Genomic DNA, 27,411 nt, shown 5'->3' with positions numbered 1-27,411 from the left:
GGAGAGGCCGCAACAGTGAGAGGCCCGCATACCACAAAAAAAAAAAAAAAAAAAAAAGAAAGAAAAAAGAAAAAGGAGAAAACAACTGACACTGCAGAAATACAAAGGATCATAAAAGATTACTACAAGCAACTACATGCCAATAAAATGGACAACCTGGAAGATATGGACAAATTCTTAGAAAAGCACAACCTTCCGAGACTGAACCAGGAAGGAATAGAAAATATAAACAGACCAATCACAAGCAGTGAAATTGAAACTGTGATTAAAAATCTTCCAACAAACAAAAGCCCAGGACCAGATGGTTTCACAGGCGAATTCTATCAAACATTTAGAGAAGAGCTAACACTTATCCTTCTCAAACTCTTCCAAAATATAGCAGAGGGAGGAACGCTCCCAAACTCACTCTATGAGGCCACTATCACCCTGATACCAAAACCAAGGATGTCACAAAGAAAGAAAACTACAGGCCAATATCACTGATGAACACAGATGCAAAACCTCTCAACAAATACTAGCAAACAGAATCCAGCAGCACATTAAAAGGATCATACACCATGATCAAGTGGGGTTTATTCCAGGAATGCAAGGATTCTTCATTATACGCAAATCAATCAATGTGATACAGCATATTAACAAACTGAAGAATAAAAACCATATGATCATCTCAAGAGATGCAGAAAAAGCTTTTGACAAGATTCAACACCAATTTATGATAAAAACCCTCCAGTAAGTAGGCATATAGGGAACTTACCTCAACATAATAAAGGCCATATATGACAAACCCACAGCAAACATTGTCCTCAATGGCAAAAAACTGAAACCATTTCCACTAAGATCAGGAACAAGACTTAGTTGCCCACTCTCACCATTATTATTCAACATTGTTTTGGAAGTTTTAGCCACAGCAGTCAGAGAGAAACAGAAATAAAAGGAATCCAAATCAGAAAAGAAGTAAAGCTGGCCCTGTTTGCAGATGACATACTATACATAGAGAATCCTAAAGATGCCACCAGAAAACTACTAGAGCTAATCAATGAATTGGGTAAAGTAGAAAAATTAATGCACAGAAATCTCTTGCATTCCTATACACTAATGATGAAAAATCTGAATGTGAAATTATGGAAACACTCCCATTTACCACCACAACAAAAAGAATAAAATACCTAGGAATAAACCTACCTAGGGAGACAAAACACCTGTATGCAGAAAACTATGACACTGATGAAAAAAATTAAAGATGATACAAACAGATGGGGAGATATACCATGTTCTTGGATTGGAAGAATCAACATTGTGAAAATGACTATACTATCCAAAGCAATCTACAGATTCAATGCAATCCCTATCAAACTACCACTGGCATTTTTCACAGAACTAGAACAAAAAATTTCACAATTTGTATGGAAACACAAAGGACCCCGAAGAGCCAAAGTGATCTTGAGAAAGAAAAATGGAGCTGGAGCAATCAGGCTCCCTGACTTCAGACTATACTACAAAGCTACAGTAATCAAGACAGTATGGTACTAGCACAAAAATGGAAATATAGATCAATGGAACAGGATAGAAAGCCCAGAGATAAACTCATGCACATATGGTCACCTTATCTTTGATAAAGGAGGCAAGAATATACAATGGAGAAAAGACAGCCTCTTCAGTAAGTGCTGCTGGGAAAACTGGACAGCTACATGTAAAAGAACAAAATTAGATCACTCCCTAACACCATATACAAAAATAAAATGAATTAAAAACCTAAATGTAAGGCCAGAGACTATAAAACTCTTAGAGGAAAACATAGGCAGAACACTCTATGACATAAATCACAGCAGGATCCTTTTTGACCCACCTCCTAGAGAAATGGAAATAAAAACAAAAATAAACATATGGGACCTAATGAAACTTAAAAGCTTTTGCACAGCAAAGAAAAGCATAAATAAGACAAAAAGACAACCCTCAGAATGGGAAAAAAATATTTGCAAATGAAGCAACTGACAAAGGACAAATCTCCAAAATTTACAGGCAGCTCATGCAGCTCAATATCAAGAAAACAAACAACCCATCCAAAAATGGGCAGAAGACCTAAACAGAGATTTCTCCAAAGAAGATATACAGATTGCCAACAAACACATGAAAGAATGCTCAACATCATTAATCATTAGAGAAATGCAAATCAAAACTACAATGAGATATCATCTCACACCAGTCAGAATGGCCATCATCAAAAAAGGCACAAACAATAAATGCTGGAGAGGGTGTGGAGAAAAGGGAACCCTCTTGTACTGTTGGTGAGAATGTAAATTGATACAGCCACTATGGAGAACAGTATGGTGGTTCCTTAAAAAACTAAAAATAGAACTACCATACGACCCAGCAATCCCACTACTGGGCATATACCCTGAGAAAACCATAATTCAAAAAGAGTCTTGTACCACAATGTTCATTGCAGCTGTATTTACAATAGCCAGGACATGGAAGCAACCTAAGTGTCCATCGATAGATGATTGGATAAGGAAGATGTGGCACATATATACAATGGAATATTACTCAGCCATAAAAAGAAATGAAATTGAGTTATCTGTAGTGAGGAGGATGGACCTAGAGTCTGTCATACAGAGTGAAGTAAGTCAGAAAGAGAAAAACAAATACTGTATGCTAACACATATATATGGAATCTATGAAAAAAAATGGTCATGAGAACCTAGGGGCAGGAAGTGAATAAAGATGCGACCTACTAGAGGATGGACTTGAGGACAAGTTGAGGGGAAGGGTAAGCTGGGATGAAGTGAGAGAGTGGCATGGACGTATATATACTACCAAATGTAAAACAGATAGCTAGTGGGAAGCAGCTGCATAGCACAGGGAGATCAGCTCGGTGCTCTGTGACCACCTAGCGGGGTGGGATAGGGATGGTGGGAGGGAGACGCAAGAGGGAGGGGATATGGGGATATATGTATATATACAGCTGATTCACTTTGTTATAAAGCAGAAACTAACACACCATTGTAAAGCAATTATACTCCAATAAAGATGTTAAAAAGTAATAATAATTTTAAAAAAGAGACATGCACCCCAGTGTTCATTGCAGCACTATTTACAATAGCCAGGACATGGAACCAATTTAAATGTCCACTGACAGATGAATGGATTATGAAGATGTGGCACATATATACAATGGAATATTACTCAGCCATAAAAAGAAACAAAATTATTTGTAGTGAGGTGGATGGACCTAGAGTCTGTCATGCAGAGTGTGGTAAGTCAGAAAGAGAAAAACAAATACCATAGGTTAACACATACTTATGGAATCTAAGAAAAAAAAAAAACGTTTCTGAAGAACCTAGGGACAGGACAGGAATAAAGACGCAGACGTAGAGAATGGACTTGACATGGGGAGGGGGGAAGGGTAAGCTGGGACGGAGTGAGAGGAATGGCACTGATATACATACACTGCCAAATGTAAAACAGATAGCTAGTACGAAGCAGCCGCATAGCACAAGGACATCAGTTCGGTGCTTTGTGACCACCTAGAGGGGTGGGATAGCGAGGGTGGGAGGGAGACGCAAGGGGGAGGGTATATGGGGATTTAGGTATATGTATAACTGATTCACTTTGCTATACAGCAGAAACTAACACACCATTGTAAAGCAATTATACTCCAATAAAGATGTTGAAAAAAAAGAAAGAAAAAAAGGCAATAAGAGCCTATTAAGAATAATTTTATGCCAATAAATTTGATAAATGAAACGGATACTTCCTTAAAAACTACTTATAAAAATGGACCCAAGATAAAAAAGAAAATATGAATAGCCCTATATTTATTAAAGAAATTGAATTTTTTATCAAACTTTCCCACAAAGAAAACTCCAAGTTCACATCATTTCAGCAGTGAATTCTAGCAAATATTAAGTACACAGAGACTAAGATATGAAATCAGAATATTTACTTATTAACTTATAAGGAAAAATAATTATTACATGTAGTTCAATAGATACTAGATACCATCTATCTACAATGATGTAGAAGAGATGAGTACTGGGAGAGCAACTGGACTCAAGTTCTCAAGCCTGTTCCAATTCTAACAGTTTAATTCTAACAGCCTACAGTATATAATGATAAAGACATTTCCTATCACTGTGGCATCAATCTATTCAAACAGGACCATGTTGCAGTCTTTTATGCCTTTGCCCTCTGACTTTCAGAATAACTTTAGAAAACATACCTCAGCTCAGGGATCAAAACTGCTGGCTGTACAGACTGTCCTTTAAGATTTAGCAGGTCTGCAAAAATTAGACTTGAAAGTCTTTCCTTTAACATACAATGATATTAATACTCTGGAATTTACTCCAGATGTATGATGTAGTTTGTTGAATGTGATCCAATTTTAACTCCTGGTATGCTCTTTTTGTAAAGGAAGAAAATAGATTTCAAAGCAAAGTAGATATTTAAGCTTAAAAAAAATGAACTCATAAAAGGATCTACAGACTTTTTAAAACAAGCCAAAAACTAGACGTGGTGCTGGACAATTTATCTGAGAAAGCTGTTCTCTGGAGAATAAGTCAGAGAGTGTTTGAAGTGGCAACAGAAATGGTTCAGCATCACTTACGAAAGGTCTTATTTTTCGTTTAAAAGGATTCCTTCTGGAAATGCCTCAGGCAATGCAGCTTAAAAGACACTTTAAATCCAGGTGTGCAGAACACTAGATCTGGGGATGTGGATGATATATTAAGCCAAGGCCTTAATAATGCTAAACTTTTGTGATCTTTGTTAATAAAATGATTCCTAACTTAGAGAAGCAATCTGATCTGAAGTTTGATAGCAATAGGAATATCTTCCTTATCACCTTGCTTTTTTAAAAACAAGCCTTGATTTTTCTGATTACCAAAGGAATACTGTTCATGAATGAAGAAGAGATATGGGAACATATGTATATGTATAACTGACTCACTTTGTTATAAAGCAGAAACTAACACACCACTGTAAAGCAATTACACTCCAATAAAGATGTTAAAAAAAAAGAAATACAAAAGAGCAAAATAAAGCAAATAAAAATGACAATCCAACCACACAGCAATAACTACTATTAACATTTGGAATCACACAGCTTTGTGATCTTTGCATGTAACATACTGAGAGTTTATTTCACCACATCAATGTTCTCTGACAACATGATATTTCATGGCTATAAAGCAGTCCATTCATTGCATACATATAACATAACTAATTTAACCAAGTATTAGGAAACTATTGGGACATTTAGGTTGTTTTCAATTTTTTTATTTAAAAAATGCTGTCATAAACATCCTTGTGTAACACTCGGTATACACTCTTCATGTGTTACTTTCATTGCACAGCTTCTTCTAAATCCCTACTTCTATGAGTGTAGACATTTATAAATATATATTGCCAGTTCTCCTCCTGACAAGTAAAATATATCCACAAATCCTTTTATTATAATTCTAAAATCCAAAAAGCTCTGAAATCAAAAGTACTTTTTAAAAACTTTTGGCACCAAAAGTTATGACTTCAAAACCTAACCTGAAGTGAGGCTATTTATAGTCTTTATTTATCCCACGTAAGCATTTGATTATGGGATGCTGCCCTAGACCCCACTGGGAATGTTATGTAACATACAATATAAGCACCGTATTACCATTCTTTAGTACTTTAAAGATGCCATTTATTGTCACTTGGCCTCTCCTCCCCACCCCCTTTTTATGAGAAATCAGTCATCATTCTTATTATTGTCTTTTCTTTGGCTGCTTTTAAGATTTCCTCTTTATCTTTGGTTTTGGCAGTTTGACCAAGATGTGTCTGAGTGTGGTTTTCTTTGTACTTATCCCACTAGCAGTTTGCTGAGTTTTTGGACATACGGGTTAATGTTTTTCACCAAATGTGGGAAATTTTCAGTTACCCCCACCCACTTCTCTCTCTCTCCTCACCAGTGATACATATGTTAGGACTTCTTGATATTGTTTCACAGGTTACTGAGAGCTCTCTTATTTTCAATCTTTTTAGTCTCTGTGCTTCTATTAGGATTATTTCATTGAACTCTCTCCAAATTTACAGATAACATTTGTCTCAGTGTTAAAAATGCTGTTGATATCTAATGAAATTTTCATCTTATTTTTTTAACTCTGGAATTTACATTTAGTTTTATTTTATTTTATAGTTTCCATTTATCTGCTGAGATTTCCCTATGTATCCAATCATTCTGCTGATCTTTTTCCTCTAAATCCTTTAACTTATTTATAATTTCTATTTTAAAGTCCTTGACTCCCAATTCCAATATCTAGGTCATCCATAGATCTGCTTCTATTGATGTTTTTCTCTTGATTTTAGGTTATATTTTCCTTCTTCCTATTGATCCTGTAATAGTTTGGCCTTTGGCTTTGTTAGAAAGGATTTATTTTACTTTTGCCCTTAGTCTTAGGGTGGCCCTTAGTCATAAGGCATGGTCCTTCTGAAGTTTCAATACAAAACCTGAGATATTTATCAATCCCTCAAATTTGGCAGGGCTTGCACTCAAATTCAGCACTATGCACTTGCTGATATCTCTGCTCAGTGCTTTAGTCCTCCTGACACTACTTTCTGCATGGTTTCTTGAAGCATTGTTTGTGTATGTGCAACTTAGAAACCTGTAAAAAGAATTTAGGGCTCCCTCCTCCCTGGCTCTCTTCCTTCTGAGATGGCCTCTCTCAATTTACAACTGCTTTGGTAGTCCTGAACTCTGTTTCTTCATCCAATAAGAATACTACCATAAGCTCTTTTCCCCCAGTTCTCCAAGACAAACTGAAATGTGTGATAAAGGGAAAAAAAACTCATTAAATGTAGAGCTCCTCTAGTTTGCTTCCCTTATTTCAAGGTTTGTGTTCTCTAAGGTTTCTGCCTGCTTCTGGTTGCTCTCTAAACAATACTTTGTCTATATAATTGTTACTGGTAGAAGGGTTGTCCAATACAGGCTGCCCTGCCCTTATTGGAATTGGAACTCCGTATTAAGTTTCTTCAAATATTTTTTCCGTCCTATCCCTTCCCCTACTTCTTCCAGAACTCCAATTACATGTATATCTTGCTAGTTGAAGTTGTTCTGTAGTTCACAATCATTCATTTCTTTTCAGTGTGTGTTTGATTTGGGATAGTTTCTATTGCTATACAGTCAGGTTCACTAATCCTTTCTTCTGCAATGTCCACTATGCTGTTAATCCCATCTACTGTATTCTTCATCTCATACATTGTAGGTTTAGTCTCTAGATGTTTGGTCGGCTCTTATGTTCAATCCTTCCTCTAGCTTCTTGAACGTATGCAATATAACTATAATAATTGTTTTAATGTTCTTATCTACTAATCCTATCATATGTGTCATTTCTGGGTCTATTTCAATGGATTGGTTTTATTAATTCATAAGTTAATTTTAATATATCCTTTCTTATAACTTGTGAGTAGAAGACACGAAAACAGAAACTGAAAAAAAATTAAATGAAGGCATTGTGTCCTAGTGTGAAAAATCTGGGATTTAGTCAAAGTGATTTTTTTATGGCTGCTTTTTAAAATTTATTTAAACATCTTTATTGGAGTATAATTGCTTTACAATGGTGTGTTAGTTTCTGCTTTATAACAAAGTGAATCAGCTATACATATGCATATATCCCCATATCTCCTCCCTCTTGCGTCTCCCTCTGACCCTCCCTATCCCACCCCGCTAGGTGGTCACAGAGCATCGAGCTGATCTCCCTGTGCTATGCGGCTGCTTCCCACTAGCCATCTATTTTACATTTGGTAGTGTATATATGTCCATGCCACTCTCTCACTCTGTCCCAGCTTCCCCTTCCCCTTCCCCGTGTCCTCAAGTCCATTCTCTAGTAGGTCTACGCAGACCTACATACTGTTTTCACCATGCCTCAATGAGACACTAAAAAAGATTTATGTTTTCATCCTGGTGGAAAGAAGGAAGGGATGGAGGGAGAGAGGGGAGAGTTAATTACTTTCTCAAGCTCATGTAATAAGGCAGAGGTCAGTTCTAGAGCCCAAGCCTTGTGACATCCTATGTTCTTTCTTCATGAGAATACTCATTACTTAATTAATAAGATTTACCTAATGCTCTTACTAGTTTCTGTCATTCTCTGCCATTAGTTTCTGTCATTCTCTGTCATTCTCTGCCATTAACTTCAGCTAATATTCCAATCTATAGCACAGTTGTACATACATAGTAGATACATTCCCTAATAGGAGTTTCTTTCTTTTGGTTGTAGAGCACAAAGGGAAGGCAGGGGATTGTTTTTTTAAGACTATTTTTTTAAAAGCAGTTTTAGGTTCATAGCAAAATTGAGAGGAAGGTACAGAGATACTACATATGTGGCATGCTTCACAGATGTATAGCTTCCCCTATTGTCAACATCTCCCACCAGAGTGGTGCATTTGTTATAACTGATGACACATTACACTGACACATCATTATCAGCCAAAGTCCACAGTTTACATTAGGGTTCACCCTTGGCATTGCACATTCTATGGATTTGGACAAAGGCATAATGACTTATATCCATCATTATATCAATAGTATCATACAGAATATTTTCACCACACTAAAAAACCCTCTGTTCTGTTTCTTCACCCTTCCCCCCCAACCACCCCTGGCAACCAATGATCTTTTTTACTGTCTCCATAACTTGCGTGTTCCAAAATATCATGTAATCGATTTTTTTCTCCTTTTTATGACCTGTATTTTCCTGCTTTCTTGCATGCCTTGTAATATTTGATCAAATTCCAGGCACTGTGAATTCTACTTTGTTTGGCTAGATATTCCTGTAATCCTTAACATAATCTTGAACTTTGTTCTGGGATGTTGTTAAAATACATAGAAATAATTTGATCTCTTTAGATTTTGCTTTTAAGTTTTGTTATGTGGGATCAAAACAGCAGCTAGTCTAGGGTTAACTTTTCCCCCAATATTGAGGTCAAACCCTTACTTAGTACTCTCAATGCTGCCCTGTGAATTATGACATTTTCCAGGTTGCAGTATTCCTGGCTATATATGAATTTTGGGCACTGCTACCTCTAATACTTTTGGGTGCTCCTTTTTCTGGCCTTGAGTCATTTACTCACAAACATGAGTGGGTCAGTATTCAACTCAAGGTTGCCTTCTGCAGATCTCTGAAGCCCTCTCTCTGTGTGGCTCTCTCCTGTGAACTCTAGCCCTTGTTTTCCCTGGACTCCCTGCTCTGTCCAAAATCAGAGATACTGATGAGCTCTGTCTTGGTTCTCCCTCCCTGTGCAGTGGCTTGGAAACTTTCCTCCAGCAGTACTTTAGTACATCATTTGTTTATTGTCTCTCAAGGGTTATTCTCCTTCACGGCTTGAGGTCCAATGTCTTGAGAACCATTCTTTTATATATTTTGTCCATTTCTCCCCCAGAAGACTCTTAGTGAAATGGAAGTCTCTGTAGGTATACCTTTCTTTTTTTTCCTTATATTTATTTTTTATACAGCAGGTTCTTATTAGTTATCTATTTTATACATATTAGTGTATATATGTCAGTCCCAATCTCCCAATTCATCCCACCACGACCCACACCCGATTTCCCCCCTTGGTGTCCATACATTTGTTTTCTACATCTGTGTCTCTATTTCTGCCTTGCAAACTGGTTCATCTGTACCATTTCTCTAGATTCCACATATATGTGTTAATATATGATATTTGTTCTTCTCTTTCTGACTTACTTCACTCTATATGACAGTCTCTAGGTCCATCCACGTCTCTACAAATGACCCAATTTTGTTCATTTTTATGGCTAATATTCCACCGTATACATGTACCACATCTTCTTTAACCATTCGTCTGTCGATGGGCATGTAGGTTGCTTCCATGACCTGGCTATTGTAAATAGTGCTGCAATGAACATTGGGGTGCATGTGTCTTTTTGAATTATGGTTTTCTCTGGGTATATGCCCAGTAGTAGGATTGCTGGCTCATATGGTAATTCTATTTTTAGTTTTTTAAGGAACCTCCATACTGTTCTCCACATTGGCTGTATCAATTTACATTCCCGCCAACAGTACAAGAGGGTTCCCTTTTCTCCACACCCTCTCCAGCATTTGTTTTATTTTATTTATTTTTGGCTGCATTGGGTCTTCGTTGCTGCGCGCAGGCTTTCTCTACTTGTGGCGAGCGGGGGCTACTCTTCATTGCGGTGCATGGGCTTCTTGTTGAGGTAGCTTCTCTTGTTGCAGAGCATGGGCTCTAGGCGCGTGGGCTCAGGAGTTGCGACGCTTGGGCTTAGTTGCTCCATGGCATGTGGACCTTCCCAGACCAGGGATTGAACCCGTGTCCCCTGCATTGGCAGGCGGATTCTTAAACACTGCGCCACCAGGGAAGTCCTCCAGCATTTGTTGTTTGTAGATTCTCTGATGATGCCCATTCTAACCGGTGTGAGGTGATACCTCATTGTACTTTTGATTTGCATTTCTCTAATAATTCGCGATGTTGAGCAGCTTTTCATGTGCCTCTTGGTCATCTGTATGTCTTCTTTGGAGAAATGTCTATTTAGGTCTTCTGCCCATTTTTTGACTGGGTCTTTTTAATATTGAGCTGCATGAGCTGTTTATATATTTTGGAGATTAATCCTTTGCCCATTGATTCGTTTGCAAATATCTTCTCCCATTCTGAGGGTTGTCTTTTAGTCTCGTCTACAGCTTCCTTTGCTGTGCAAAAGCTTTTAAGTTTCATTAGGTCCCATTTGTTTATTTTTGTTTTTATTTCCATTACTCTAGAAGGTGGGTCAAAAAAGATCTTGCTGTGATTTATGTCAGAGTGTTCTTCCTATGTTTTCTTCTAAGAGTTTTATAGTGTCTGGTCTTACATTTAGGTCTTTAATCCATTTTGAGTTTATTTTTGTGTAAGGTGTTAGGGAGTGCTCTAATTTCATTCTTTTACATGTAGCTGTCCAGTTTTCCCAGCACCACTTATTGAAGAGACTGTCTTTTCTCCACTGTATATCCTTGCCTCCTTTGTGATAGATTAGTTGACCACAGGCTCAGTAGTTGTGGCACAACGGCTTAGTTGCTCCGCAGCATGTGGGATCTTCCCAGACCAGGGCTGGAACCTGTGTCCCCTGCATTGGCAGGCAGATTCTTAACCACTGTGCCACCAGGGAAGTCCCTGCATTAGTATTTTTAATGTATGCCAGTTTAATATGTATTTTTAAAACTTTGCCAGTTTAATAAGTTTTTTTAAATGGCATCATATTGCTATTTTAACTGGTATTTCTTTTTTTTTTAATTTTTATTTATTTTTGGCTGTGTTGGGTCTTCGTTTCTGTGCGAGGGCTTTCTCTAGATACGGCGATTGGGGGCCACTGTTCATCGCGGTGCGTGGGCATCTCACTATCGTAGCCTCTCTTGTTGCGGAGCACAGGCTCCAGACATGCAGGCTCAGTAGTTGTGGCTCACGGGGCCAGTTGCTCCGTGGCATGTGGTATCCTCCCAGACCAGGGCTCTAACCCATGTCCCCTGCTTTAGCAGGCAGATTCTCAACCACTGCGCCACCAGGGAAGCCCCACTGGTATTTCTTTGATCACTGGTGAAGTTCAACATTTTTTCACATTTTATTGGACAACAAAACTTTTTTATGCCCTTCACCCATATTTCCAGCAAAGCTTTAGTTCTAAGCAGAGACTGGAAACACTTTCTTGGTACTATTGTCTTCCTTCGGTCCCTTGGACACAAGCGTTTTCTAGATCAAAGGGAAGTGACCAAATTTATAGAATCTTAAGAATCTGAATGTTACACTGGTCTGGCAAAGAGGTGAAGACTTGGACAGTAATAGGGGTGTGGCTGTCTATCCATTTTCCACAGTCACAATCAATAGATGGTATGAATTCCCTTGTTTTAAATCCTTTTTATTCTTACTTTAAGAATATAAACTAAACTCTTCACCAGAGTCTTACATTCTAATAAGGATCTGGCCCACCTATCTCTTAAACCTCATTCCTTGCTATGTTCCTCTTTAGTCACTATGTTCCAGACATCTTTTTTCAGTTCCTTGAACAAGTCATTTCCCTCCTCAGTTCCTCTGTGCTTGCTGTTCTCTTTTGCTTGGAATGTTCTTCCCAGGTCTGGTAGCACCTTATTTTCATCTCTGCAGATAGATATTCCCTGACCACCCAATAAAAAGTAGGTTTCCCTTCTGTTATTCTTCCTATAACATTCTATTCTTTCCCCTCATAGCACTCACATACCTATCACAATTTGAAATTATATGTTTGATAGTTTGTTTACTTAACTACTGTCTAGCTCTCTTACTAGATTGTAAGCTACATGATGTTAGGAACTATTTTGTTGTTGTTGTTCACCAGTGTATACTTGGTACCAAGAATAGTGTTTGGTCCAAAGTAGGCATATATTATATATTGGCTGAAGTAATGAATCACTTAATACTAGGGTATAATAACAAGATTATTGGAAAATGGGCAATAATCTCCTCAAACAGATTCATTTATATTAGGATTATTTATCGCCTCTCTGCACTTCCGAGACATATTAATCTTCATTTAATTTGTAAGTTTAATTTAGAAGATAGTCTTTTGAGAAATGCTGCTATCACCAAAAATGGAAATCTCATTTTTTAGCATTTAATTTGAATCTAACATATTTATAACAGGGAGCTAATACTCTTTAAAAACGGACAAATGAAAACAGGGCATTAATACCAGTGTTTCTATTTCATTAAATGGCATGTAAAACAAATCTCCAATTTATAGTGGGAATCCAAAATCAATAAGCAATGCTTAATGGTTAATAGAAAATTATAACCAGTGAGCACAAGTGTCATTTACTGAATAATTTCTTCGAAGCTGTAAATACTTCCATCTGACTTTATTTGTAAATTTATCCCAAAAGACAAAACATTTTCTTAGACAATTCTAAAAACCAAGAAATAAAACCAACTCCAAGTACCAGGGAAGATATCAGCTTATTTCTTTTAATTCTTTCCTGTTGTGATTATTAAAGGATGAGTAGGCAGCTATATGTTTACTGATAAGTGATGATATATCCAATTCTGAAAAGATATCAAGCAATACATAATAATACTTTCTAATGAGTCTCCAAATGCTCTTGGTTTTTGAAGTTTTAAAAGGAATAACAACTAGAATGTTTCTGGCACATAATAATGTGTTAGCTTATTACTATCTCTCAAGAACTCTAAACCCTGTTAATAATATACTAATGTTAAAACTAAAATCTAGTAAATCTTCAATTATACTTCTTTGAATTTATATCAAGTTGCTGTTGACCAAGAATTATTATTTTTAAGATGAATAGCAAGTTAATTTCTTCTAATGCAAATCAGTGCCAATTAAGATTTGCTACTATAAGTTATTTGCTACTATAAATTTAATAAAAGAATAATCTAAGATAAAATTACTCCTATTCTATTCTATTCTATTGGAATAACATTTGTTGAGAAAATATAATAGCATGATGAGAACTTCAGTTGAAATTAGTTTCTCAAATGTATTTTATCTGGGAGTAATATATAGCAAAAGCAAAACAGAAAATCAGACTTTCAAGGTCTACTCTTTGGACCTATATTTCAGATTGAGCTACTGTAAACCTGAGGTGGGGCAGGAGAGTGGAGATAAGGAAAGAAAGAAAGAAATTTGAGTTATTTCTTTTCATTTGCTTTCAAAGAATAAAATGCTTATTCCAAAGGAAAGCAGGCTTTCTGGGGGAATAACTCCAATCATGTCTGTGCAGACCTGTTGGGAGGCAATTGATGTGTCACATTTTGTTTTTCACCAGTTGTGAAAAACAGAAATGAGATTAAGAGAGGCAAGAAGAAAGACTTTACCCATCAAACCACAGTTTTGAGGGTAACTGTTGCATCCTGTTGAATCAGAGTCAGTAACTGAAGATGTAAAAGTCAATCATCTCAAGTCCTGGAAAAGGATGAAATAAAAAGCTATTTGGCAGAAGGACCACATTACAAGGGCAGTGTAAAGCTTCAAATGTATTCAGTATCTACTGAGGGTAGGAAGCAACAGGTGGAAGCTGACCGGCAACCTCAGCTTGATTTTGAAGTCACTGGGACACGTACCTCTGCTTCTCTCCATGCACTCGTTAGGAACTTAATAACCAAGGGTGAAAGATTTTCAAAGGAAATTAAAAGAGCAAAGTAGAACTTTCATGAAATTAAGTTTGATAAAAACCATCATATATAGAATTAGTATTTTCATTTTAAATTCTCTTACAATTAAAAATGTGAATGGCTCATACAATAGTAAGAAATCTTAAGTTAGCACAGCCAACATAGTATAGATATATTTTAAAAATCAGCTTTGTCAGGTTTCAATAAAGCCAGAATGCTAAAAATATAACAGATTGGAGGCAGGAAAACTGAGGGTGATGACGATTCTAAAAACTTGAATTCAAATACTGGCCCTCCTTCTCTTAGCTACATACAGTTCCTTCAGCTAAACTTGTTGTGAAGATTAGCATAAACACATCTAAACCGTGTATTTGATAAATTTCATTTTCTCTTTCCTTGCATTATCAACCCACTAGATCTTTTTACAATATCTTAGCTAGAAAAACAAAGGAAACAGACAGCTAGAGGAAAATTTAAGAAATCCAAGGTAGTTCTCATTCTATTTTGCTTCATTAATTAGGAAGCATCAAACAGAGATTTTCAAGAAGATCTGATCAGTAATCTCACTTGGGTTTTCCTAAAGAATGAAAAGGTTGAGTGACCTCTCCTGCCCTGCAGAATGGGATAGCCTCAGAAATAAAGCTGTCTTTGACATATAGATCCAATTTCAAAATAATTTCCCTTTTCTTGATGCTCTGAGAGCAGGCAGGCAGGAAGTCAATGAAACAGATTACTGTCTTTCTTGTGTGAGGTGTGGGGATGTGGGAACACAGCAACTAATGTAGTATAAATGTCTTCAAAATTCAACACCCTTTCATGGAAAAAATCCTCAACAAAACATGGAATAAAAGGAAACTTCCTAAAGATGATATAAAGATTACACACAAAAAGCCTACAGTTAACATTATACTTAATAATGAAAAACTGAATACTTTCTCCCTACAATCAGTAACAAGACAAGGATGTCTATTCTTACCATTCCTATTCAATGCGGTACTGGAGGCCAATGCAACAAGGTGAGAAAAAGAAATAAAAGGTATAAAATTGGAAAGGAAGAAATAAAACAGTCATTATTTGCATTTGATATGATTGTCTATGTATAAAATACCAAAGAATCTACAAAAAAGTACTCGTACTAATAAGTAAGCTTAGTAAGGTCACTGGTCACTAGATAAAAGAGCAACATGCAAAAATATTTTGTATTTTTATATTCTAGGAATGAACAATTAGAAATTGAAATATAAAACAGGGACTTCCCTCGTGGTCCAATGGTTAAGAATCTGCCTTCCAATACAGGGGACGTGGGTTCGATCCCTGGTCAGGGAACTAAGATCCCACATGCTGTGGGGCAACTAAGCCCATGCACTGCAACTACTGAGCCCACGTGCTCTAGAGCCCATGCACCACAACTAGAGAGTCTGAGAGCTGCAACTACTGAGCCTGCACATTCTGGAGCCTGTGTGTCACAACAAAGAGCCCACACGCCGCAACAAAAGATCCTGCATGCTGCAATGGTGGTCCCATGTGCCACAACTAAGACCTGACGCAGCCAAATTTAAAAAAAAGAAATATAAGACAGTAAAATATCTAATAGCATCAAAAGCCATCAAATACTTATAAATGAATCTTACAAAACTACCACAAGATTTATATGCCAAAAACTATAAAACACTGATGAAATGAATCAAAGAAGATTTAAATAAAGTGGGAGCTATACCATGTTAATGGATTGGACTCAATATCACTAAGATGTCAACTCTCCCCAGTTGATCTATATATTCAACACAGTCCCAATAAAATCCAAGCATGATTTTTTTTTGTAGAAATCGACAGGCTGATTTTTAAATTTATATGGAAAAGCAAGTAGAATAGCCAAATGTTAGAAAGAAGAACAAACTTTGAGGACTCACTACCTGATATCCAGATTTACTATAAAGACACAGTATTGGAGCAAGGATAGATACATAGATCAATGGAACAGAATAGAAAGTCTAGAAATAGACCCACATATACATGGTCAATTGATTTTTGACTAAGGTACAAAGGCAATTCAATGGATAGCCACATGCACAAGAAAGAACCTCAATCCTTATCTCACATGCTATTAAAAATTAACTCCAAATGGATCAGTGGTTGCCAGGGATTGGAGGGTGGAGGAAAAGGCTGACTACAGAGAACTATGGGGGACCTTTGAGGGAGGTGATGATACTGCTCTATGTCTTGATTGTAAAGGTGGTTGCCAAAACTTGCAGAAAGTGAATTTTACTGTTTATAAATTATGTATTAAAATACATAATTGCGTATATAATTGTGTTTTTTTAAAAAAGGAAAAAAGTCTATTTTAGCCTCTGAGGACTATCTAGGAAGAAAGAAAAACATCTAATTGGTAATATCCAGGCAATAATCACAAGTTATTTATCAACAGGATGTAACTGAAACAGAAAAAACACTGAAGTGCCCCAAGATGTAAAGTCTTAAGTATCTGCATAAATAAGATTCCCCCATCTGCATTTGAATTCAGCTTGAAAGATTTTAGAAATCACAGGACCTGTTTTTCCTTTCCTAAATGCAAACAAGGAAGCATTCTGGATGACTAACAGAATTTTCAATCCAGAAACATATTGAACATCTTTATCTGTATGTCCTGCAGACAGCTCTAACTCCAACAATGAATTCTTTGTCTTATTCCCAAATATGTTCTTTGTTCATTGTTTTCCATCTCAGTAAATGGTACCACCATGCATTTGAGTTTAAACAAGAAATCTGGGTGTTATCTTTGACTCCTCCCTGTCTTATCTCCCCCACCAACCAATTTATTTATCACCGAGTCCTGATAATTCTACCTCTCAAATATAGGATCTCTGCTGTAAAGCAGAAAAGAGTACAGAACTAGAACCTGAGCATAATTGAATCTAGAAGGTGAAAGACAGTGGTATGAGATGAAGTTAGTGAGGTAGGCAGGGACCATATTAATTATTTTGATTTTGTACTCATCTCAAACACATCTCAAATATGTACTCTTTTCTCCATCCCAACTTCCACCATCCTAGTACAAGTTACAATTCCTTTCCTCAAAATCATTTCAATATTCTTGGTCTCCCTACATCCATTCTTGTTTCCTTTTCAATTCATTTTCTGCACTGCAGTTCTTTTAAAAGTACTATTCTGAAAAAAAAAATACTATTTTGATCATATCATATCATTCCTTCTTTAAAGCCCTTCAATGTCTTCGTGTTTCTTTACCACAAACATAAAAATAATTAATATGGTCCCTGTTTACCTATTAATTTCATTTAATACCATTCTTTCACCCTCTAGATCCAATCATACTCAATGCCTAGTTCCAGCAGAGATGCTTTGTTTGTTCTATATATTGTTCCCTGACTGGAATACTCCTCCTTCTGCCTACCCTTGTGCTTAAACTTTATCTTCTTTTTTTCCTTCAGAGGCAGCTAACATGGCATTTTGAGGAAGTCTTCCATGACCTCTCATGTCTAGGTTAGGTCTACTCATTAACTGCTCTTACGGCACAGTTCATCTGTAAGTACTTGTGGTATAATAAAAAACATTATTTGGTCTTTGTCCCTGGTTCCTGTCTCGTAGTTCCTAAAACTCTTGGACTCTCCTGAGTGAAAAGAGTGCCTTTTGAATGCTAATGAGATGACTGGTACCTGGGGACCCCTAGATAGTTTCAGGATGGCAGCTGGTCACCAAAAGATCAAGCCATGACTAGATGGTTAGAACTTTCAGTTCTCCCCTCCCTGTCCTTCCCCCAATCCCATGTATGGGGAGGAAAGAGGGGCTAGATATTGAGTCTAATCACTAACAGCCAGTGATTTAATCAATCATGGCTATGTAATGGAACTTCCAATAAAAAACCCTAAATGTTGAGGTTCAAGGAACTTTTGAATTGGTGAGCACACTGATATACTGGGAAGATGGAATGCCAAGAGAGGGCACTGAAGCTTCGGGCACCCTCTTCCCCCCATGCCTTGCCCTATGCACTTCTTTCACATGGCTATTCCTGAGTTGTATCCTTTATAATAAATGGGTAAACGTAAAGTGAGTTGTTCTGGTGAATTATCAAACCTGGGGGAGTGGGTCATGGGGACCCCTAAACTTGTAAGTCAGATAGAAGAGCATGTCGTCTGGGCACCCCATTTGTAACTGGTGTCTGAAGTGAGGACAGTCTTATGGGAATGAACCTTTAAACCTGTGGAGTCTGACGGTAATTCCTGGTGGTTAGTGTCAGAATTTAATTGCATTATTGGACATCCAGTTGGTATCCAAAGAACTGACAGAATTGGTGTCAGAACTGATGGTGGAAAAGACACCAACTATTCAGTGTCAGAAAGAATTTAAGAACACTTTCTGAAAATCTGTTTATAATTTCATTGGTCATAAACTCTAAAAGACAAATGTCCTGTCTATAATTGTATCCCCAGCACTTAGCACAGTGCCTGGCACACAGTTCCATTATCTATTGGATGAATATATAAACTAATGCCTATCACTGGAGTGCAGAAATTCTGTCAACTGTTACCTAGGAGAAGCTAGGTCGGGGTTTTTTTCCCTGGGTCTGATTTTGACTGAACACTGAATGCTGATAAAACAAAAAGAAAAAAGCAACAGGTCCAACTTTTCACTATGTGATGTTAAGGTCAACTGCAGGATAGGGTGGCATAGAGGAAGGACCAGGAAACAGCAAATTAAGTAAATTTGCTGAGGCCTATAGGACCTGAAAAAAAATGAGGCCAGGCCTAAAAGACATTGTTAAGAAAAGACCATCTGCATCTTGCCATGAAAACAAGTCTTACCTGTGATGGGGTTATTCTTCCCTTTTTAACTTCAGATGAATTTTCATTCAACTTTCCTACTTTGTTAATTGAGCTGCATTTGTAGCACGTCCATCTTGTTTGCCCCTCAATTTCTATGGTGCACTCCTTGCTTTGAAGACAGAATGAGTGATACAAATGGCCACAGCTGCAAAATGAAGGCAACCAATTGATACTTTTCATTATCATAAAATCATAAACCTAAGTTGTGTTAGAGTGTATTTAAAAGTGATAAATATTTCCAATAAGCTGAAATGCACTGATGAGGTATAGGTTAAGAAACAAGGAAGGGAATTTGCTTGTTGCTGTCCTCTCTTTTTTAAAATCCAGACTCACGTGTTTGCACACTTAAGTTATGAGCATGAACAGCATCACAGTTCTCTGATTACAAACCACCAGGGGATGAGTTGAACTTCTGTTCATTTCTCAAACTATGAAACATTTTTAGACAGTTTGAAAAAAAGTCAATTGGGGAAAATCATAATTATATAAGAAATTTGATAATAACATGAGTGGTCTGCCTCATTATTTGATAATAACATGAGTCATGATGTGATTAATAAGCATTTACAAAAATGTCAGTGTTACAATAAATTCTAACATTATTCCTATGAAGAAATTCCCTACTGAATACACTAAGTTACCAAATAAGCCTTCCAGAAATGAGTGTTGAGTATAATTCTAAGTCATCTTCACTGATTCCTCCTCATTTCTCCAAACTGAAATCTTGGACCACCTCAGACATCAATCCTTTTCTCTTCAATAGTCTTTATAATCTTCCTTTTCTCTATCCTCCCCCACATATATATATATCCATCCATCCATCCATCCATCCTTCCTCTTCTATACTCTTCTTTTATAGCCATCCTTGCTCCTTTAGTGATTACTTCTAGTTCCATAGATTTAAAATACCACCTCCATGCTGGTGACTGCCACATTTATACCTTCAGCCCAGACTTCTCTCCTCAATCTCATCTACCTGTCTCAAGACCTCTACTATGGATGTTTAGTAGGCATCTTAAATTTAACATGCCCCAAATTCTTGATTTCCACCCCACTCCACCCCCACTGCACGCTCTCATCCAATTTTCCACATCTAAATAATGGCAACTACACTCTTCTAGTTTCTCAAGCCAAAAACTATTCTTTCTTTTACACCTCATATACAAACTATAAACAGATCTTATCAGCTATACCTTCAGAATATATCCAGAATCCCACCGCTGCTTACTTCATTACAATCATCTTGGGCCATCTCTCACTTGGATTACTGCAATAGCTTAACTGGTCATTCTATTTTCACCCTTGGCTTTCTAGTCTATTCTCACCACAGCAGTCAAAGTGATCCTTAAGACAGAGGTCAGATCATGTCAACGCTATCCTCAAAAAGATCCAATGGCTTTTCATCTCAGAGCAAAGTTTAACTCTTTATAATGACCCAGTTCCTACATGATTTAGCGGCTGAAGTCATCTCTTATATTTTCCCTTCACTCTGCTCAGGCAACACTAGCCTGCTCCCTTCACTACCCATCAAGTATGCCTAGCACCTGCATCATGGTTTCTGCACTTGTTGATCCTCTGTCTGGGGCACTCTCCCCCTGATATTGCATGGCCACTTCCTTTAGGTCTCTACTCAAATGTTACTTAAACTTCCCTAATAACTCTTTATGAATTAGTAGCTCCCAACGTTCTCTCTCCTCTATACCATGTTTTATTTTATTCATGGTAATTATTACCTTTTTATTAATTAATTTTTAAATTGTCTGTCCATAATCACCTTAACAGTGTTGTTTTCCCTGACCACTCTTCATAAAATATCTTCCCCCACAAACACTATATATCTCATTTAACATGTTTTATTTTTTTCCGTGTTAGTCATTATCTGGCGTTTTACTTGTCTGTTTGCCTCTTTCACTAGAGTGTAAACTCCGTGACAGCAGAGCCTTTGTTTTGTTCATGTGGTACCCTACGCCCTTGAACAGTACCAGACATATAGTAGGTGCTCAATAAATACTTGTTGAATGAATGGGCTGTTTGTGTGATAAAAACTACTTCCTCTTCCAACCACCAAATCTACCAATCTTCCTGTATCTGTAATAATAGAAGCCAACACTTATATAGTGCTTATTATATGTCAGCATGGTTACAAGTGTCTTATGTAAATTATCTCATTTAATCTTCACGAAACCCTATCAAGTAGGTATCCCATTTTACAGATGAAGAAACTAAGACGTAAAGAGATGAAATAACTTGTCAAAGTCTCATAGCTAGTAAGGGGCAGAGTCAGGATTTGAACTCAAGATTTAAAGTCTGGCTCCAGAGTCCATCTTATATTGCCTCTATCCATATATTCTGGATGAGCTGTCTCCTCCTGAGATCAAACCTTCCATTTTTGCACTAAACTTCCTTTCTCTTTATACTGTGGCTTTAAATATCATTTACATGCTGATGACTTCTAAATTTATATTTCCAGGACATGTCTCTGACTAGAATAACTGTCTACCTGACATTCCTTCTTGAATGTTTAAAGAGCGTCTCAAACCTAACATCTCCAAGACAAGACTCTTGATTTCCCCAGCTCCTCACGCCTGTTCCTTCTCATCTTAGAGAATGGTACCACATTCATCCAGTAGCTCAGGCCGAAGATGTTTTTCCCTCTCACTTCACATCTAATACATCAGCAAGTTAATACTTCCTTTAAAATATATTCTGGGGCTTCCCTGGTGGCGCAGTGGTTGCGAGTCCACCTGCCGATGCAAAGAACACGGGTTCATGCCCCGGTCCGGGAAGATCCCACATGCCGTGGAGCGGCTGGGCCCGTCAGTCATGGCGGCTGAGCCTGCACGTCTGGAGCCTGTGCTCCGCAACGGGAGAGGCCACAACAGTGAGAGGCCCGCGTACTGCTTAAAAAAAAAAAAAATATATATATATATATATATATATATTCTGTACCTTCACTCCTACCTCTCTTATTCTGCTCAAATGTCACTTCCTTAGACATGCTTTTCCTCATTACAGTGTCTTAAAATAGTACTCTCACCCTGAATGCTTCTTCTTTCCATCCCCTTACCCTGTGTTTTATTTCTCTCCATAGCTCTTATTACTCTGTATTTATTTACCGCCTGACCACCCTAACACCCTTTCCTCCTGACTCCCATGCAGAATGTAAGGTCTATAAGGGCAGGAACTTTGCCTTGTTTTGTTCACTGGCAGAACGATTGACTGGGGCTGTGTGTCCACGTGTATTTCTGCTTGGTAATACCATACACGCACATACACTATATGTGTCACATTTCCTTCCCTTTCTTACCTAAAGACAATAATTTCATCCGCCATTTCTTGGCGTCTCTTGTACTGCTGCAAACAAATAGAGCAGTAATCCTGCTTGGGATTCAGTCCTCTGGTGACTGAAGCTCTCAGGTTACACAATGACCAATGGAGATCTTGGTTTAGAAGGCTAGTCGTTGTTTCCAGCAGGGTCTATGAAAGACCAAAATAAAAAATAAGCGAACAAAAAATTGTTCATAAAGTGAAAGAGACAGAGGAGAGGAGTGGAAAATAGCACTTGTTTCATTTTCAACCACAATTGAATTGGAATATACTATAAAGGCATAAAACTGATCAAATAAACATCAAAACACCCCAGACTTAAGTGGTTAACTTTAATGTGCAGGGTATTGATAAGTGCATACATCAAGATTCTCAAAATAATTATTAAAAGGCTCTCACTAGTTACTACTGAGAAATGTGTGCTCTGCCATTCTGTGGATTAATTCAGTACTGATGGCTTTCAGATGACTAGATAAACCCCAATCTACTTATTTATTACATTTATATTATGAGTTCTCTCTGAATGGCTCAAAGTTGTGTTGTAACAAATAATTTTTTAAAATCCCTGATTTTTAAATAGAAACTGCATCCATGGCGATATTTCACAGTAACCTTTCACTGGAAAAGCTAATGGCCATTACTCAGTTTTCATCTCCCTTGGGCAGAGAGATCACTGTTTCCTGATCAGCACTTACAAGCCATTTGAATCTACTCAAGACTGTGACATCTGTCATTAAGTCACATAAAGTTATTTCACAGCTATCACATTAAGTCATTTTAAGGCTCTCTGTGTTTATAAACTATTGTTTACTTACTTCAGTGTGCAGCTGGGTTCTTTTCTGTCAGTCCCAAAGGGGAAGATATACTGCCCATCCTCCTTGCTACACAGCCTGGTCCTTTAACTTATCTATAACTCAGAACTTTCAGTTCTAATGGTCTGTTTTAATTCTTTCCAATCAACCCCATCTTTTCCTCCTCTTCCAAAGTTCACAAAAAATTTCTGTCTTGCACTCAGCTTTCCTTCTGCCACCATGGAGTCGGTGCCTGAAGGGGGATCAGCTTCCTTGGGCTATGCTTATTTAGCAAAACTGCAGTTCTTACAACATCCTAAGAAAAGCTCTATCACCCAAACTTTTCTTTTTCTTCTACTAAAAAAGCAGAGAGTGTATCTAACATGCCTAAGTGGCACTTTTCCTAGGTGGCTTCATGAGTCACTTTGAAGTACATGAAGAAAAAAATCTGTATACCAAGCTGGCTCTCACTGAGAATTAAAGCTATAGGCAGTTTTGGGTTAAGGGAAGACTAATGACCATTTTTGGTTAGTGGCAATTATCTGTTTCAGAATGTTTAAAAGAACACTAATTTATTTTGCAATTTTTCTATACTCATGCTTCCTTTTCAATGAGTTTTATCTTTGCATTCCATTACTTTCCAAGAAAGTATCTTATATTTTTCATTTGGAAAAAAAACTATATGTCCCACTGCCAATGAATCAAAAGAATAAAATGAATCCAAACTTGATGCATTTCCACATTCCAGAATATATGTGTATGTGTATATAAAATATATATTAATTAATTAAGGTCAAGAGAAATTTAAAAATTAAAAAACCATACATTTCAATCTATCAAACTTCCACTAAACAGATGGTTAATTTTTAAAGAAAAAGTATAGATGCAAAGAAAAAAGAATAGTTTCTTTTTACCTTAGAATGGGCTTGGAAATAGAAGTAGCTTACCTGTTCATAGCTAAAGGTATCCAACATTCCCAGAATAAGTCCCTGGATTTCTCCAAGTTTTCCTTTTCCATAAACTGGGTCCTAATTAGAAAAAAGGTTGCAAAAAATTATAATTCTATTCTTGCTATTTTAAAATTACTTTAAAATATAAGTTATCTGAAAAAGCCAAATACTCAAGTATTTTGTCTACAGTCACAAAATATTTATTCTTCCATGAACCTTCTGCTGGAAATGCACATTGGTCTCCTCAGGCCATCAAAAATATTTTGGAAAAATAAATAAAATTTAAATGATCCAAGCCCCTTGCTTAACAACTGTTTTTGCAAGTCTAATTAAATTTCACTCTGGTTTTGCTTCTGCAGCAAGCTTCCTTTCCTTCTTATTAAACATCACTTATCCCCTTTTGAGCTCTTATTTATCTGATACATTAAAACCAAAGTACTCATGAATACTCAGAATCTGTCCAACTCCTCCTGTGACCCACATTTGGCCACCTCCTGGTCCAAACCAACTAAGTTACATCAGTTTAGGAGATGAGTTTCTGAATCTAAGCAACTTTCAGTTTTCCAAAGCTTTTCTCAATAAAGTCACTACTGATAAACAACAGATACCTAGACGCCCAATCTTCCCTCCATTGCTTTTCATATGAAGTATGCCAACTTGTTTATTGTACACAATTTGAAAAACACTGAGGTGTACAAAAATAAAACCGAACTGAAATCCAACCACCTGGAGATAAACACTTTTTATTTTTTGAGATATATTCTTCCAGTCTTATTTCTGGGGAAGTAGAGAGAGGGATGTTATTTCTTAGGGTACAAAATTTGAGTATTTCACATAATACTTTCATAACTTTTTTTTCTTAAATAGTATGTTGTGAGCAGTTTCCCATATTATCAAATACTTTGTAATAGTAAGAGTATGAATCATATGAAAATGCCATGTGTTATTCAACCATTCTCTGTTGTCGGGGATTTAAGTTTCCCTCCCCATACCCCACATTTAAGTCCCACCCATTATTATCATATGCTAGTGGCTGTAAATTTTGGTCTGAATCTCTGAGTCTTTCTTAAGAGGAGATTTCAAGAAAGGGGATGAATTACAGACTCAAAGTATTTTTATGGGTATTGATATATACACTTCACCCTTGACTAACATGGGTTATAAGTGAGCAGGTCCACTTATATGCAGATTTCTTCCAATAAATATATAGGAAAAACTTTTTGAGATTTACAACAATATGAAAAACTCACAGATGAACCATGTAGCCAAGAAATATCGAAAAAATTAAGAAAAAATTAGGGTTGTCATGAATGCATAAAATATATGTAGATACTAATCTATTCTTACATAGGCATAAGGTGAGTGATATTTAATATAAAATTAATAATCTGTTAGTTTTCTTACTGTTTTATAACTTTGCTTTTAAAGGATTACATTACTGTATAGTATGCCCCTCTCCCTCTCCCTCTCTGTCTCTCCTGTAATTGGAGAAACTGTGTATCAGCCTATCATCGCAGGTAGGATGTTTTAAAAAAAAATTAACAATGTTCCAATACTGTATTATGAATATGCTATAATATCATAAAAATTTTTAATGCCATAAAAATTTTATAACAATTCATTCATTACTGTATTGGCTAGGCTACTGTGAAGCAACCATATTGATTACACTAGGCTACCATAAGGCAATCATATTGCTGCTTCTTTGTTATCAATGCATGAATTGTCATACCTTAAATATGAATTTTTTTCACATTATCTTTTCATTTTTAATGTCTAGTGTTAGTAATACATATAGTATCAACTGAGTTTTGTATCATATAAGACAATATTGATGTAGGTACTGACAGACAATTCATCTTGTAAACAGATGATGTAAACTTAGGCTACTGATAAATACAGTACAGTACTGTAAATATATTTTCTCTTCTTTATGATTTTTTAAATAACATTTTCTTTTCTCTAGCTTACTTTATTATAAGAATACAGTAACAATACATATAATGTACAAAATATGTGTTAATCGACTGTTTATGTTACTAGTAAAGCTTCCAGTCAACAGTAGGCTATTAGTAGTTAAGTTCTGGGGGAGTCAAAAGTTATACATGGATTTTCGACTGAGCAGGGGGTTCAGTGTCCCTAATTCCCACGTTGTTCAAGGTCAACTGTAGTGTGTAATTGCTCTACCAAAAAGTTGTATTATGCAATTTTTATCTCCATCAGCACATTTGTGCGCCCATTTTACCGCACCTTTGGCTAGGCTGGGAATTATAAAAATTTGCTAATAAATGTGTATGTCAAGTCTATTACTTTACTGTAACGTGAGGCTATATATGATATAAATGTCTCTTCCATGCTAAATAGGGGAATCCAACTATACAGTAATGATAAAAGTAGCTGCTATTTATTAACTGCATAGCACACGCCAAGTACAATGCTAAGCATTTTATATATACCACATCACTGAATTCCTTCCAGAACATTTATAAATGAAGAAATTCAGGCTCAGAGAGGTTAGGTAAAATTCTCTAAGAACGCAACACTATTAAGCAGATAAGCTGGGATTTCAATCTAGGCACTTCAGAAACTGTGTTTTTAACTAACACTACACTGGTCTCCCAAGGATGGACACATAAGCTAACAAACTAAATAATAAATTAATGTTTACTAGATGAGTAACAAATATGAATAACTAAATTATAAACTAATGTATGCTGGAAAATATGGGTAACATTTCTGGTTACTTATTAGGGAGTAGGGATTATTAAAATCTTGGCACAGTAACTGTGAGTTCAGATGTTAAGAAAAAAAAAAGACTGTGGAGCAAGAAAAACTTAGGAGACAGGTTCAGAAATGTGAGAAGAAATTTGCGTTCCTGCACTTGTTACAACATAGTCTTAGGACTTGCTTTTTTTCTCTCTTCTATGCTCTGATGTTGTTTCTTAAAGACTGAATAGATGCGGTTTCTAAATAAGATCAGTTTTCAGTACTTTTAGCTGGTCAAGAGCAGCACCAGATTATCTGCCATAGGTTCCTGGTCCCTGATGCTGAGGTTATGCTGAAGAAACCAAGGGTAGAGAATAACTACACATTTGTTTACTAATTAACAAGTTTACTTTGGGCTTGAACAGATCACTTAAATTTACTGGGGAAATCTGTTTCACTAAGCTAAAGATACCTGTGAAACATGTGCAGAGCATTTGCAAAAGACAAGACTACAGATATCTCAGACTAACTCTTTACCAGAACAACTCAGGCCATATACTCACAAGATAGTCTTTTAATTTTCTTTGCATAAAAACAGAACCATGTTAATGCTTCTGAACTTACACTCAGTTATGCTTTTGGTCAAGCTCTTAGTAAATA

The 27,411-nt window shown here is 36.7% G+C and overlaps 1 protein-coding gene across 4 annotated transcripts in view; it reads right to left on the bottom strand.

Moving 5' to 3' along the window:
- Window positions 1-27,411, bottom strand: part of VPS8 (VPS8 subunit of CORVET complex) — a 293,886-nt gene that overhangs the window by 62,527 nt on the left and 203,948 nt on the right. For all 4 annotated transcript variants that reach the window (XM_060099245.1, XM_060099244.1, XM_060099247.1 and 1 more), the window contains exons 42-44: window positions 24,043-24,123; window positions 22,285-22,454; window positions 18,957-19,122 (exon numbers count right to left, since the gene is read on the bottom strand). In XM_060099245.1, coding sequence (XP_059955228.1) covers window positions 18,957-19,122; window positions 22,285-22,454; window positions 24,043-24,123 — 417 coding nt within the window. The remainder of the gene's footprint in view (window positions 1-18,956; window positions 19,123-22,284; window positions 22,455-24,042; window positions 24,124-27,411) is intronic.

Source organism: Mesoplodon densirostris, chromosome 5 (genome assembly GCF_025265405.1).
Source record: "Mesoplodon densirostris isolate mMesDen1 chromosome 5, mMesDen1 primary haplotype, whole genome shotgun sequence".
Lineage (NCBI taxonomy): Eukaryota > Metazoa > Chordata > Mammalia > Artiodactyla > Ziphiidae > Mesoplodon > Mesoplodon densirostris.
The sequence above is the reverse complement of the archived record's forward strand: the minus strand, read 5'-3'. Positions and strand labels throughout refer to the sequence as shown.